We start from the raw sequence: 13,458 nt of genomic DNA on the forward strand, positions 1-13,458 counted from the left end.
AGAGCCAGGCTGGAATCAACACTTCCTGTTTTTGTCTGAGAACTACTGGCAGTTTGCCATGAGCCCTCTCCAGGCTGGTAGAGGTCTTGGTCAGGGGTGGCTTCCTCCAAGACTAGGTGGGCTGTCCCTTTGGAGTAACCCTCAAATTGGCCACGCAGCCCTCTAGCATAGTGTGCTTAGACCAGCGGGCAGTTTCAGCTGGGTTTGTGACTCCCTCGTAGCCTGGGAGTTTCTGGAGGGGTCATTCCCAGCAACCAACACGGTGTGCTACATGTAGCAAATGCTTCCTAATGAGACAGTGGCTGGGTGGATGAACCGTGGACTCTGCCCGTGAGGACGGGACGGCACCTCACCAAACCTGCATTCCCCACGGTGTTCGCTACAGGCCTCTGCACACAGTGGTAGCTCAGTAAGTGGGTGCAGAGAGCGTGCTCTGAGGGTGCTCCAGACAAAGATTAATTCACAGTGTTTGAGTACCTCACAGGTGCTGTCCTAGGTTCTGGGAGGTTTTTACAAAGAAGTGTAAGACATGGTCCCTGGCTCCTAGGAACACATCTTGTTGGATATTCAAGTCAGGGGCGCCTGGGTGGCTCAGTCGGTTGGGCGTCTGACTTCGGCTCAGGTCACGATCTCGCGGTCCATGAGTTTGAGCCCGGCGTCGGGCTCTGGGCTGACAGCTCAGAACCTGGAGCCTGCTTCGGATTCTGTATCTCGCTCTCTCTCTCTGCCCCTCCCCTGCTCATGCTCTGTCTCTCTCTGTCTCAAAAATAAATAAAACGTTAAAAAAAAATTAAAAAAAATGTAAATTGTGGAGAACAAGTCATATAATAACTCAGGGCCAAGATGAGCTGTCTGGATGGGTGTTAGAGTTGCTAGAAGGCTGGCTCCATAGGCTTGCCACATGTGAGTTACACAGAGCCCTGTGCTGGGGTTTGATGCTCTGGTCTTGCTGTCTTGACATTTTTAATTTTTGAATAGAGGGTCCTGCATCTTTCTTTTGGCCCGGGCCTTGCAGTTATGTAGCTGGTCCTGATGTGGTGTCCAAGCTGACCAGGAAAAGCTCGCGGTAGAGGGTTTGGCCGGGCAGAGGGCTGGGCCAGAACTCATGAGGACGTGGCCATCCTGGCGTCAAGCCTGGTGTGGTGCTGCGGACTGCTCAGGAAACTGGAGGAGGAAGGGGTCGGGGGCGTGGCATTTGGAACTCAAGCTGTGCCCCACTGTGAGGAAGCAATGGTTCTGGAGGTGGAGCCTGCATGGGGGCCTGGGCTGCCTGTGTGCCCCAGTGCCCTTGCATGCCTCCCCAGGGAGGCCCAGGCGAGCCACGTGGAAAGGTGGCCTGGCCTTGCTTTGCTGCACTAGAGTCCTTCTCCTTTCTGGAATGTGGTAGGTAGATACCTCATAGGGCTGCTGAGAAGGCCCAAGGAGAAAAAGGATGAACAACAGCTGTGTAATCAGCATCTTCCCTGGGCAGAGCCCAGTGTCTGGCATTGGAGGACCCTTGTTTGGTGTTTGGTGAAGCGTTGGGGCCCAGAGCCTATTCTTAGTGGTCCAGCTAATAATCGTCTGTTGGTGGACAGCGTCTAAGCCATCCAGGAAGCATAGCCCAGGGTTTGTTCTCCAGGGACACACGGTCTCTATAGAAGAGGAGATATTTACACCAAGTCTCTCCCCCCTTCTGCTCCCTGACACAGTAGGGCTCGAAGTCCACTTCTCCCTCTACTGATTGTCTGTGTCTCCTAAACAAATTTCTTGACCTATCTGGGCCCCTGCAGCACAGCATGGCTGACAGGGTGGACATAGAGTGTGCAGGGCAAGGGCCCGGGTCAGTGCCTGGCATGCCATGAAGAGACATTGTTACTGTTCCTAGGAATCCATTCTGTGCTTTGGGAGGTCAGAGAACCAAGGGGACACCTGGACCAGCAGGGCTGGGGAGGAGGTACTCGTCCTGGAACCACAGATGGGACAGAGAGAGCAGGGGGAGGATGTGTGTGTGGTGTGTTTAGAGTGAGTGGAAGGTGAAGCCTGAAACTCATGTTGCATCACAGAGAACCCCATGCCCTGTGGCCCCATGCTGTTGTGGCTTTGCGTTGCCAGGCTGGTGGAGGGGCTCTTGCAGCTGACTTCTTACACTGGGCCCGCCTCATGAGGCCCACGCCGTGCTGATCTGGGGCCAAGCAGGGTTCAGGGCTCCCAAGGAGAGAGGCCTGGCCTCTGCTCTCCCCGGCCCTGGTATGCCCCCTCTTACTGGGACTCTCCTCCTCTGTTCTGTCGGTGTCTGGTGTCCCTGTCCAGTCTTCCTTCTCTCTCTGTAACACAGGGAAAGGCAGGACTAAGCCCTGGTATAGTGGCCCTCGCCCATTCTCTCCTACTCCCCTCAGCAGAAACTCTGTCAGGCTCAGCTATTGGGGCAGTGTGATGAGTGACCATGGGCAAATTTCTTCACCTCTCTGGTCCTCAGTTTCCTCAGGAATACAGTTGGTTTAACTTGGCGTTGTCAGGAGGTGAGGCCATGCTGGAAAGGGTCGATAGTCGCACTCTGCTGAGGACACGCCAGGGCAGGGTGCTTGCTGTGTGTTCCCCTAAGTGCTGGCAGAACCAGCCGTGCATGTCAGGAAACTGTCCTCAGAGGTGAAGTGCACCTGAGTGCCTGGCTGCTGGTTCCTTGCATAGTGAACAAGAAGTGTGGACAGGGTGGCTGTCCCTTCAGGTAGCCCTGTGGAATGTGGGGGACACAGGTGGGCACAGGGAGGCCTGTCCACCACCTTGGATACAGTGGGCTGTGGGGTTGTGGGTGGTTTGTGCAAAGTACGGAGAGGCCAGATCTTGTGAATATTAAGGGTGCTGACGTTTACCATGCACTCACCAGGCACTGGTATCCTGAGTAGGTATGCGCTTGGCACCCCCGGCTTGCAGAAGCAGAAAGAGAGCTTCAGCATCTCTCTGGATGTGCCTTCCAGACAGCCTGGCTCCAGAGCCCCACAGCCTCGAGCTGGGCACTTTCCAACTCTCCCTGCACCCCAGTGGAATCATGGGGGCCTGGACCACAGGGATCTTGACTGGTCCCCCATCTGCCATCTTCCCTGAATGGAGACCCTACTGTGACCCTTTAATTCCATATGTATGGACCTGGTTAATCCGATGAACCCATCCTGAGACTTTAAGACCTAGCTTTCTGGTTTTAGGACTGTGACGGCATCCCGCAAAGGTGACAATATTGACAGGTATTTGGGAAACGCCAGTTTTCCTTCCTTCTCAGTGCACTTGTCCCAGTTTATTCACAACGTGGTAAACATATGGTTGTCATCCTGGCCTCACTGGATAGAAAAAAAGTCAGTAGTCTGGAATTTGGGTACGTTTCAAATATATTTTATTACTTTTCTTTTTGTCTTAGAAAGAATATGAAACCTGCATGCAATGCTAATGGTTTCTGACACGTGCATAGCATATGACACAGCAGTACAACGAGGCATATACCAAAGGGGCAGTGTGCGGAGGGGGCGTTCTTAAGAGTCTATGTACAAAGGAAAGGGCGTGGGGTCGCCGTAGCTTTCAAGAGAGGACTGTGCTGTTTAACGTTGAAGAATTACACGGGGCGTTACAGGTAGAATGCTTCTGTACCGCGTGTTCTGCCACCAGGAGGGAAAGAAACATGCTTTGAAGGTTCTCCATCATCAATAGTGTGTCTGTAGCTGTGTACTGTGCGTGGATTGGTTTCTTTTTAAGTGTTGTTGTAAGGTTTCGCTAACAGTGTTGGGAACTTCGCGTGCTTCCAAAGCAGTAAATACTGAAGCAGTGAACCTTTCACAAGAAGGAGAGAAGACCCAACCCCTTCTTTAAGGGCCCCGTGCTTTGCCATCCCAGAATCTTGGAAATGTTTCCTAGAATACATAAAAGTTAGCCGGGGTGGGGGGTGGGGGGTGGGTGAAGCACATTTCTGTAGCAGACAAACTTGAGTCCCTCACACAACAGATGCAGAGAGACTGGCTTCTGCTTGCCCGGTGACGGGGTCCACTGTGGCGTCCCCCCAAGGCTGTGACCAACCGTGAGCCCAGGAGAGCCCATGGCAGCTGTGTGGAGGCGCCAGGACCTCTGAGCGGAAGCGTCCCGCATTAGCAACGGAGCAACGCTGCTATGAAATGTTTCAACCAAGCTCTGTGTTCCTCCCAGGCGCTTATAAAGCTCAGATGTAGTGATGTCTGGACAAATACAAAAAAGCATTTTTTTTTTTTTTTTTTTTTTTTTTTTTTTTTTTTTTTTTTTTTTTACAAAGGAAAGGCATGAGTTTCCCCCCTTTCAGTAAAAAGCAGTGTGTGATGAAGTCTGGAGCACAAGAGAGAAGGGTCTCACATCTGGAAGCCTTTCGCACACAGCTATAAAATGTAAAAACTGACCCTTGGTAAAAAGTGCTTTGTAACAATATATAATTTGTGTCTTATGCCTGTGAGAAAGAGAAGGTTTGTTTTTTATCTGCAGAGTCCTTTGCTTGTCTCCCAGCTGGTGTGAAGTTTTCCTATGAGGGATTTTTCACCCTACTCTTCGTAGACCCTGGGAAGAGAAAACACCCATGTTAAGTGGCTCAGGACATGACACAGGGCGGGGGCTAAGCTGCTTCATCCTTGCCTTCGGGAGTGCCCCTCCCGGGAAGGCAGGAGCTTGGGAGAAGTAGGAGGAGGGGGGGACACCTCAGAGGAGGTCATCGCATGGACCTCAAAATCTTACCCGAATCTGGCTTTGTGCATTCTCAACCTCTGCGATCCTCAAAGCCCTATGGAGCAAGCCCTCTCTATATATGAGGAAACTGAGGCACAAGGGACTTAAGATTTGCCCAACGAACACTGAATGTCCACAGTGGGAATGAGGTCTGTGTCCAGCATGAGCAGGGATGGGGCAGGGGAGGACAGGGCATCCCGTCCTTCAACTCAGGCTTGTATCTTCCCTTGTGTTTTGCCCAGAGAATGCATGTCTTCTGGAAAAATGCTAGTTCTAGAAGCTGCTGCCTAAAGACTGAAGGGTGGTTAGTGGGGCTGGGGCCTGTCCCAGAGGCCTGTGGCTCCAGGTCACTTCCTTTTAGTGGTTGTAGGACCTGCACGACCTTCCCCCCCCCCCCCCCCCCCCAGACTGTCTCTATTTCAGATCTTAAATCCCTTCTGTTCTGCCCCATGGCTGTTTCAGGGCCATGCTTCGTACTCAGACAGCCCACCCCTTCCTCTGCCTCATTCCTTGTTTCGGAGTAAGACCACCTGACTGTACTCCGCCCGATGCTGCTGCTTCCCGTGGCAGTGGCAGCCGTGAGCTCTGGGCTCTCAGATGCGGAGCTGCTAGGCTGGCTCCACAGACCAGCAGCTCCTGGGCCTGCCAGCAGTCCCCACAACTAGCCTGGGCCGGCCTGCTGGCTTCTTCCTGCACCCTACATTTAGCATTCTCTTGCTGTCTCTGCAAAGGGGACTTCACGGTAGTTTCTTTCTCTCCATTCTACATTCGTGGAGACATTTCCAGCCTTTTACAGGGGGAGGGGAGGTGGGGAGGGCAAGTGATCGTCCCCGTCGTCTCCCAGGATGCCTCCGCCTCCCTAGAAAGAGGATGAATTCATTTTGTAATGAAGCCACGGGAGGCTTGGTCACCGAGTGGCTCTCCTCACTGGAATTTGCAGATCTAAAAAGAGCAGGGCCGCGTTGTCCCATGCCTGCCTCCCCGTCGTCAGAGCCATGGCCCAGGTGGAGGGCTGAGGGACAAAGTGTGTGCATCGCCCGAGTGTCTGCCCTCAGTCCTGTGCAGACGGTCTCAGCCCCCTTCACAGACTGGCCCTGCATTTAGCCCCATTCCACTTGGATGACGCAGGGCCTGGAGAGTGGCAGTGGACAGGACGGGTCCTGCTTTGGCCACGTGAGCTGCCTGCCCTGACCGGAAAGAGGGTTTCTTTCCCATCAGATCCACAGAAAATAACCTCTTGCTCTCATCAGTTTCTATTTCAAGCAGTTGCAGACGAGGCGGTTTCGGAGGCAGTGCAAAGGGCTCAGATAGTGGGGTTGGGCCTGAGTGTGGGCTGTGGGGGAGCCGGTCATGGGCTGAACCTCGAGTGGAAGGGCTGGGGAGGGGGGAGCAATGGGAGGGGTGGCTCGGGCAGCCGCTCCAGGCAGGGAGAAGGTGACCTTGGGAGGCCTGGCTTTCTGCCATGTGCTCCCAGGGAAGTCACTCCCCATTTCCACTTCGCCCTGGTTTCCCTCTCTGCAGAATGGGGTGCTGGGCCCAGCTCCCGAGGAAGTCCCCTCTGTGTGTGTGTGCACATATATACGCACGCTATATAGGTACAGGTGTAGACAGGCTCTGAGTGTGGGAGGAGTAGGTGTGCCCTGGGACACGCTCACTTTTATGTGGTATGGGGAAACGGGGAACTTGCCAGACATGGGACCACAGGAGATCAGAGATGGAGAGTGGCCTTCTGATTGTGGAAACAGAACCCAGAGAGGACAGGGGTCTGGTTCACAGCTCTAGTCATCTGGTCACTGCTGCCCCCTGAGATTAACAGTGGCTCTGATTTTAAAGGGTCAAGTCCAAGGTCCCTCCCTGCACCTGCTTGGGAGGGAGTCTGTCAGCTTTCTGGGCAGTAGGGGACACGGAGGCCCCTTGAGGGAAGGAAGTGTTTGTTGGTAAGGTATTGTCCTCATTGTGTGGTGGGGGGTACCCCGTGTTACAGTTAATAAACACAGTTACTTAAGTGGTCATGTTTCACCACACAAGAGTCCCAGAGAGCCATGCCAGCCTCTTGCCCGTTCACTTGACAGAGGGAAACTGAGGGTCAGAGAACTTAGGTTGCTTTAAAAAGAAGAGGAATTGAGACTACAGCTTAACACGTTAGCATGGTGCAAACTTTAGTTCACGAAAGGATAACTTTTCGATGCTTACAGTTGTCCAAGGGAGCAAGGGCCTGCTTTGTGAAGCGGCGAGTTCCTTACCCCATGGGGTTATGTGAACAGGCTTGGCTCTCTGCTCGCCGTGGCTACTGTGGTGGGTGTTCACCCCTTCGACGACGCTAGAGGAGCTAGCCGGGGTCTGAGACCTGGGGCTGGTGGGAAGGTAGGTGTGAGGAGGTGGGGGCATGCATACCTGCGTTTCTCATTCCAGGCGTTGTACCACTTGATGAACCGCTTGGTGCTCTGCAGCTTGGGGTGCAGGCAGTGCTCCTGACCCCGGTACCTGGACACGCTCTTGGTGGTGATGCTGAAACGGAGCAGCGTGGGGTGCAGGATTGAGGAGCCTGAATGGCAGCCCCTCAGTGTGGCCTGTGGGCCGCCCTGGTCTGTCCCAGTCAGGGAGGGCCCTGAAAATGTGGCCGCCTCCCTCCTGTCAGGGGAACGCGCCCTGGTGCTCACTGCCTGGCTGCCTCTTTGGAAGGTTCTGGGTGTCCCCTTAATCTCCGATTTCACATACAGTTTAACCCTGTATGGAGTGATTGGCTCTCACTTCTCCCCTGGAGTTCTTAGGGTCTGGGATAGTCCCCCTCCCCCTATCCCCTCCCCCACAAGGCTGTTGCCTACAGGGCTCATGCCTCCCTTGGAGAACAAAGCTCTGGGGACTCTTCCAGCTCCTCTAAACCTAGGATTGGAGAGGTGGAGAGAGCTAATATCAGCAAGGTGCACACGCCGAGACCCCTTTCCCTGGGTACAAGGAACTTGCTCGCGGCAGGGCTCAGACATGCCCTGCACGTGGGTGGTCTCTGTCTGACCCTTCAAACCCCAGCGCCCCTTGATCCTCTGAAGTCTGTCCCGGGGCTGGGAAATGACGGATCCTGAAGTTAAGTCTTGCTGGCCTTGCAGCCCATTTTGATTCCTGAGCCTGAAGTCCCACTTGTCTCAGCCCCCAGCAAGAAAATAAGACCTCCTCCCCTCAGGCCTCTGTCAGCCCATGTGCCAAACCAAGTGGAGGCCCTAGCCGTGCGGCAGAAAAGCAGGTGGCACTGTACAGAGTGTAGGGCCTGGGTGTGAATCCCAGCTCTTTCTGTAGGACCTTGGGTAATTTCTCTTAACCAGTTTGCCCATCTATAAAATGGGTTTAATAATAGGACCTACCTCTTAGGGTTATCAGGTAATGAAAGGGTATAATGTATGCAGAGTGCCTAGCACCTGGTAGACGCAACGTGGAGAATTCCTGTCATTAGTAATTGTCTTGGAAGATGAGATGGCCAAGGAGAAAGAGAAGCCTTAGTGTGTGAGCTCCAGCCTGGACGGGGAAAGCAGGACTGCTGCCCAGGACTGCCATGCCCCTCTCACCCAGGGCTGGGCCAGGGTGGCAGGATTTTAGGAGGAAGCTTCTGGGTAGGGGAGGAAGGATGGTGTTCCAGAACAAAGGACCACCTAGGGGATGTGGAAAAGTGGAAGGTGAGAGGTGCCACTCCCTGAGTGGTCATGGCACGAACAGATGATGGTGGGCTGGGGAATGAGCTGAGGGGGCAAAGAGGGGCAGTTGGAGGCTGGATTGGGAAGAGAAAGAAGGGAGGGAGAGAGGGCAGTCAGGGCCCTGCAGGTTCCCAAAGGTAAAGTGTCAGGGCACATGGGCCAAGTTCTAGATGGGAGCAGGGCCACCACAAACTCAGTCTCCCTGTTGACAGGGAGAGAAAAACGAATCTTGCCACCAGAATGGGGGCAGAATATTTCTGGGCAACTTGTTCTCTTCCCTTCTCTGTGCTCAGAGTTTCCAAGGCCCCCCATTGCAGCCTAAGCTTCCTAGAGCAGGGGTGGCTCTTCTGCTAAATGCTGTGGACTGGGCTCTGCCTTCACTGGCCCTCTGAGACCAGTCGCTCCCCGGGTCCTGTCCCTCCTGCTAGGTCTTCAAGCATGGGGCCAGGCTTCCCATTGCAGTCTGCCTGTTCTCCTCTCCATAGTACTCGGTCACTCTGCGGGAATTTAACCCACTGCTCTCTCTGCCTACAGTGCTGCTTTTGCACTTGAAGTGAAGGGATGTGAAGCCTGATGAAAATGCCCTCCTCAGTTAGGTCACTGTGCAGGCTAGGGATTCCCAATTCTGAAGGTTGGGGCAGCAGGGAAGACACTCAGCCCTCCCACCACAGTCCTTGAATGCTTGTCACAACACTGGGACTATGAAAATTGGTTGTGGGGTGAAGACATGACGATTTATATTCCCAGCAGTTGCTCAGAAATTCTGGGTCCTGTGTCCCCTCTCCTCAGTGGTTCTGGGGTGCTGACGGTTTGGGCAAGAGTTCATAGGGCACAAATGGCCCTTGATGAAATCTGGAGTCTACTCCCACTTGCAAAGCACACCGGCCTCCCCACCCCACCCCCAGCCTCATCAGAGATTTCTGGGTGACTCAGGGTGAACTGGAAAACTTGCTTTTGTTCAGCGTTTGTGGCTGAAAACCTGCTTTGGCAAAAAGTGCTGGCCCTGCATCTGATCTAGAGACTCTTAGGAGCTTGAGACAGGAGAGGATGTTCAGCCCTTCAGTGCTGTGGGCGGGGCTGGGTGTGGGTGAAGGTTTAGGAAGGAGACTGGTGACTGTGTTTGGACATCCCGAGGCCCCTGCCAGTTTTCACAAGGTTGCGTAAAGCCTTCTCGCACCTGCCTGCTGTCAGTTTCCTCTCTATTCTGAAAAAATTTAGTCGGGAGAAAGAGTAGACCTGTTTATTGAGGGTTCTTTAGAGAAGTCTCTGCACTCCATACCCTGCTTCTCTTTCTCTGCAAGGTCTTGGCACCTGGCCATGGGGTGTGGGGTGGTTCTCAGTACTTAGAGGAGTGCAAACTTAATTTGCTACGTCCCTGTCATCTTCAGCCCCCAAGCTGGAAACCATGAAGGACTTGTAGCTCCTCCTTTAGCTTGTGGGAACACTAGCCCCCACCAAAAAAAGATTTTCCGGCAGTTCTTCTGGATTTGCGTCTACTAGGCAAGGGACAGGGGTTGATTTATGTGCCTGGGCAGAAAGGCAGTGGGGTTCGGCTTAAGCCTGGTGGCTTTGCAAATTCCCCTAACTTCAGCCTGACTGTGCAGCCCCCAGGTGGCAGTGTGTGGGGGGAGGTGGGCTGCCTTTGCATACACTGTGCGGAGGCCTTGGGACCATCAGGGCCAGCGGATAGAAGGCACTTGCCCAGACTGAGAATAAAGTGTGTCCTGTTTCTGGGGGAGGGGAAGAGGGGCCAATGGTCCGTGGCAGACCACGGTAGCTGCTTTGCCAAGGGCTTCCTTCCTGGCCAAGTGCATACTGATGGGGAAACAGTGGTGCTGGACTCAAGTGGTTAATTGGGAAGGCAGAGGAGCAAGGAAACTCCGTGTTCTCTCACTCTGTCCCAGTTTTAAAAATATTCTTTGCATCCCCACCAAGCAGGGCTCCAGCCGCATGGCACGTTAACCCCAGCAGATCACTTTGCCCAGCACTGCTCAGGCTCAGGGACCCACAAGAGTCCAGCCGGTGGTGGAGGATCAAGGATCAGTCTCAACATGAAATCGCTAGCAGCCAAAAAAGCTGGCTGTGGTCCCCTGGTAGGGAAAAGGCTCTGAAAGGAGGGTTGGGTCTGAGGACTTAAAGACAGCATTTGTTTTAATTCTCTCTCCAGCAACAGGAAGGCAACATGCGTCCCAGTTTGGGTGCAAGTTCAATAGTTCTGGGTGAGTTTGGAGCGCTTTCAATCCCGATGCTCTAAAGTTGGCACGACCAGAGCCATTTTAACCCTTGATCACCCCAGAATGGTGGGCAGTGCAAGCACCTAGGCTACCCATTTGAATCTTAGCAAGGGTGAACACCCAGAGGCTGTTTCCAGAGAACAGGGCAGTTGTCCCTCTTTCCAAACTCTTTCAGACTGTCACGCCAGCGTCCTAGGGACTTGCTGGGCAATTACAAAGCCTCCTCCAAGGCCTTGCCAAAGGCACAGAGGAATGTCTGTTAGCCCCACCGACCCAGCCCCATGCTGTGCCCCAGCACCGGGTTAAGAGCAGCCCGCACACACGCTCACGGTGAGGAGCCAGAACTCACATAACCATCTTCTCCTCGCAGTGCGGGTACTTTGGCTTCATTTCCAGCTTCTTCACGTCGCTGTATCGAATCTTGGGCCCCTTTCGGGAGCATTTACATTTGGACCCTGGGAGAGAGAGCGACGGGTATCATTCAGCTGCGTGTGCGGTCTCCTGCCCCCCCCCCCCCCCCACTGCCCTAGGTGCCCACCCAGGACCTCGGGGGTCCCTGGAAGCCCAGCAGTTGGCGCCCAGGTGCCCCAGGACGGGACGGGACGGCGACAAGAGACCTCCCGGGCACTCACCGTCCACGCGTGCGGCGCACAGCGCCAGGAGCAGCAGGAGTAGCGCGGCGGACAGGAGCCTCATGCTGGCCGGAGGGGCGCGGCGCGGGAGCAGGGACTGGGGAGGGCGCCCGGCCGGCCGGCTCAGCTCTCTCTGCTCGGAGCGCGCCTCCGGCTCTGCTCCGCTCGCTCCCGCTGCGCCCGTCGGTGGGTGCCTGGTGCCGGCTGCGTTCCGCTCTCGGCTCCGCGCTGTCTCAGCAGCCTCCCTCCGCCCGCCCAGGCCTCTTTTAAATCCGCTCCTGCCCTCGCGGCAGCGAGCTCATTAATATGCAGAACCACTCGGTGACTCACTGAGATTTCTCAACGAGGTGGGGGGAGGAGACCTTCCCCGCCCCGGGACCGCGATCTCCGCGGCGCACACTGGGAGCCACGCGCGCACACACCCATTCATACCCGCTGCCCTCTTGCTTCTATACACACTTGCACACCCAGACTCCAGCCCGCGCACACCGCCAGTGCCCCGGCGGTACCGGCTGTTCCGGACACTTTAGAGGCTGCTTAAGGGCGCTGCTTTTCTGAATCGCATGGTTCCCTCTGGCCAGACAAGCATGCTGTCCTGAGCTGCTGAGAGACCCAGGCCCGCGGCCCAGATCTTCTGAGAACTGAAAGGGTTTTGGAACAGGTGCCAGGTGTGAGTGCCAGCAGGCCTGACTCCTAGGGCGTGAGTTGTCCCTGTTGGGCCAGCAGCCTTGGTGGCCAGAGCACAAGGCCAGGTCTGGAGGGAGGTTGCCATAGGTTGTACAGGAGCAAAGTCATTGCCTGTGGTCACTGCGGCTGGCTCAAAGGATGCGCCCGAGGGATTTTTGGTCACTCTGAGAGGAAGACTTCCTAAAGTTGGTACATGGCTATGCGAGCTGCCTGCGGAGTGGTGAGAACCAGCCAGGGGTTCCTTGCTGTCATACCATTCTCTAAAGGCTCTGCCCAGCAGGGAGACATGGCAGTGGTAACCATTTGGACAAAGTTCATGTTCCAGACATATGCCAGGCTCTGTGGCGTAGTGTTGTGGGCCAAGGCAGGGCAACAGAGATTCCTGCTTCATCACTTACCAGTGCAAGTGACCTCACTACTCTGAGCCTTCATTGTGCCTTCTGTAAAGCAGGAGTGTCATAGTGCATGTCACAGGGTGGCTGTGAGAGGTGTGGAAGATCACACGTGTAAAGTGTCCGACAGAATGCCTGACCCATAGTTGGTGCCCAGGAAATCTTACCTATCGATATCATTATAGTATGTATTTTAACCTATGTTATTTTGATTCTTATAAATCATTTTCCATGTTGGTATTTTCATTCTTTTTTTGACAGGCATGGGAACAGGTTTAGAGAGAAGAAATAACTGGTCTAAGACCACAGAGCCAGGTGGCTAGGTCAGGAGGGGCTGGAGAATTGGGGCTCCAGCCTCTGGGCTACCCTGCCTCCCTCAGGCACTTGGGGAAGTGCTTCCTTCTTAGACCCAGCAACAGGGGATGGAGTATCTCAGGCTCCAAGGGTCCCTGGGCTTGGCTCCCAGGCCAGAGCTGAAGCCAGGGCGGAAACTGCCAGGTTCTTCCAGCTCACACAGCTCTGTGCTGTCAGCCCAGCAACTCCCTGGGGGTGCAAGTGCCCAAAGGGGGTCCTGGGAGGATGGGGAGGGCAGGCTGCTGGGGACAGAGTGGAAAATGTGTACCGTCTCTTCCCAGTTTGAGCTCCTTGGCTACCTGGAGGGGATGCTGAGCCATGAAGGGCCGGCAGAGCTTATGAGCTGGCTTCAGGCCATGTCCTGAGTCCTGTGCATGCAGTTGGATTTGTACTTGAAGCAAGGCGAATCGCTGGACATGTGGGTTTATCTAGAAGATGAGACCAAGGGAGTGACTTGGGGCAATAACATTACTTTTCAAAATGTTTAGTCTTTCAAAAAAAATTCTGGTACAAAACCAAAACGTTACAGAAAAATCAGAAAACACAAGCAGAGGAAAACATAAAAGAACACACTTGCACCCACTCAGAGGTCTACACCAAAATGCTAACAGTGTTATCTTTCCCAGCACTTTTGTGTTTGTTTGCATGCATGTATGTGCACAGGTGTGATCAGTGTGTGTGTCCTGTTTGAAAACCCACTTGTTTTACCTGTCTCTGTATCGTCAACATTCTCCCATATGACAGGTTTTGCTTCTACAGTCTCTCT

The 13,458-nt window shown here is 54.3% G+C and overlaps 1 protein-coding gene across 1 annotated transcript; it reads right to left on the minus strand.

Annotated features, from left to right (window-relative positions):
• Positions 1-3,350: 3,350 nt before the first annotated feature.
• Positions 3,351-11,529, minus strand: CXCL14 (C-X-C motif chemokine ligand 14). The gene is made up of 4 exons (XM_047857734.1): positions 11,260-11,529; positions 10,977-11,082; positions 7,105-7,218; positions 3,351-4,545 (listed from the first exon to the last, which is right to left on the minus strand). The coding sequence occupies exons 1-4, from the start codon at positions 11,321-11,323 to the stop codon at positions 4,530-4,532; spliced, it is 300 nt and encodes a 99-aa protein (XP_047713690.1). The 5' UTR covers positions 11,324-11,529; the 3' UTR covers positions 3,351-4,529.
• Positions 11,530-13,458: the final 1,929 nt, after the last annotated feature.

Source organism: Prionailurus viverrinus, chromosome A1, assembly GCF_022837055.1.
Source record: "Prionailurus viverrinus isolate Anna chromosome A1, UM_Priviv_1.0, whole genome shotgun sequence".
NCBI lineage: Eukaryota > Metazoa > Chordata > Mammalia > Carnivora > Felidae > Prionailurus > Prionailurus viverrinus.

Coding starts and splice junctions, on each gene's coding strand:
- CXCL14 (XM_047857734.1), bottom strand. CDS start 11,323: ATGAGGCTCCTGTCCGCCGCGCTACTCCTGCTGCTCCTGGCGCTGTGC. Junction 11,083..11,259: donor GTGCGCCGCACGCGTGGACG/GTGAGTGCCCGG, acceptor TCTCTCTCCCAG/GGTCCAAATGTAAATGCTCC. Junction 7,219..10,976: donor TGCGAGGAGAAGATGGTTAT/GTGAGTTCTGGC, acceptor GCTCCGTTTCAG/CATCACCACCAAGAGCGTGT.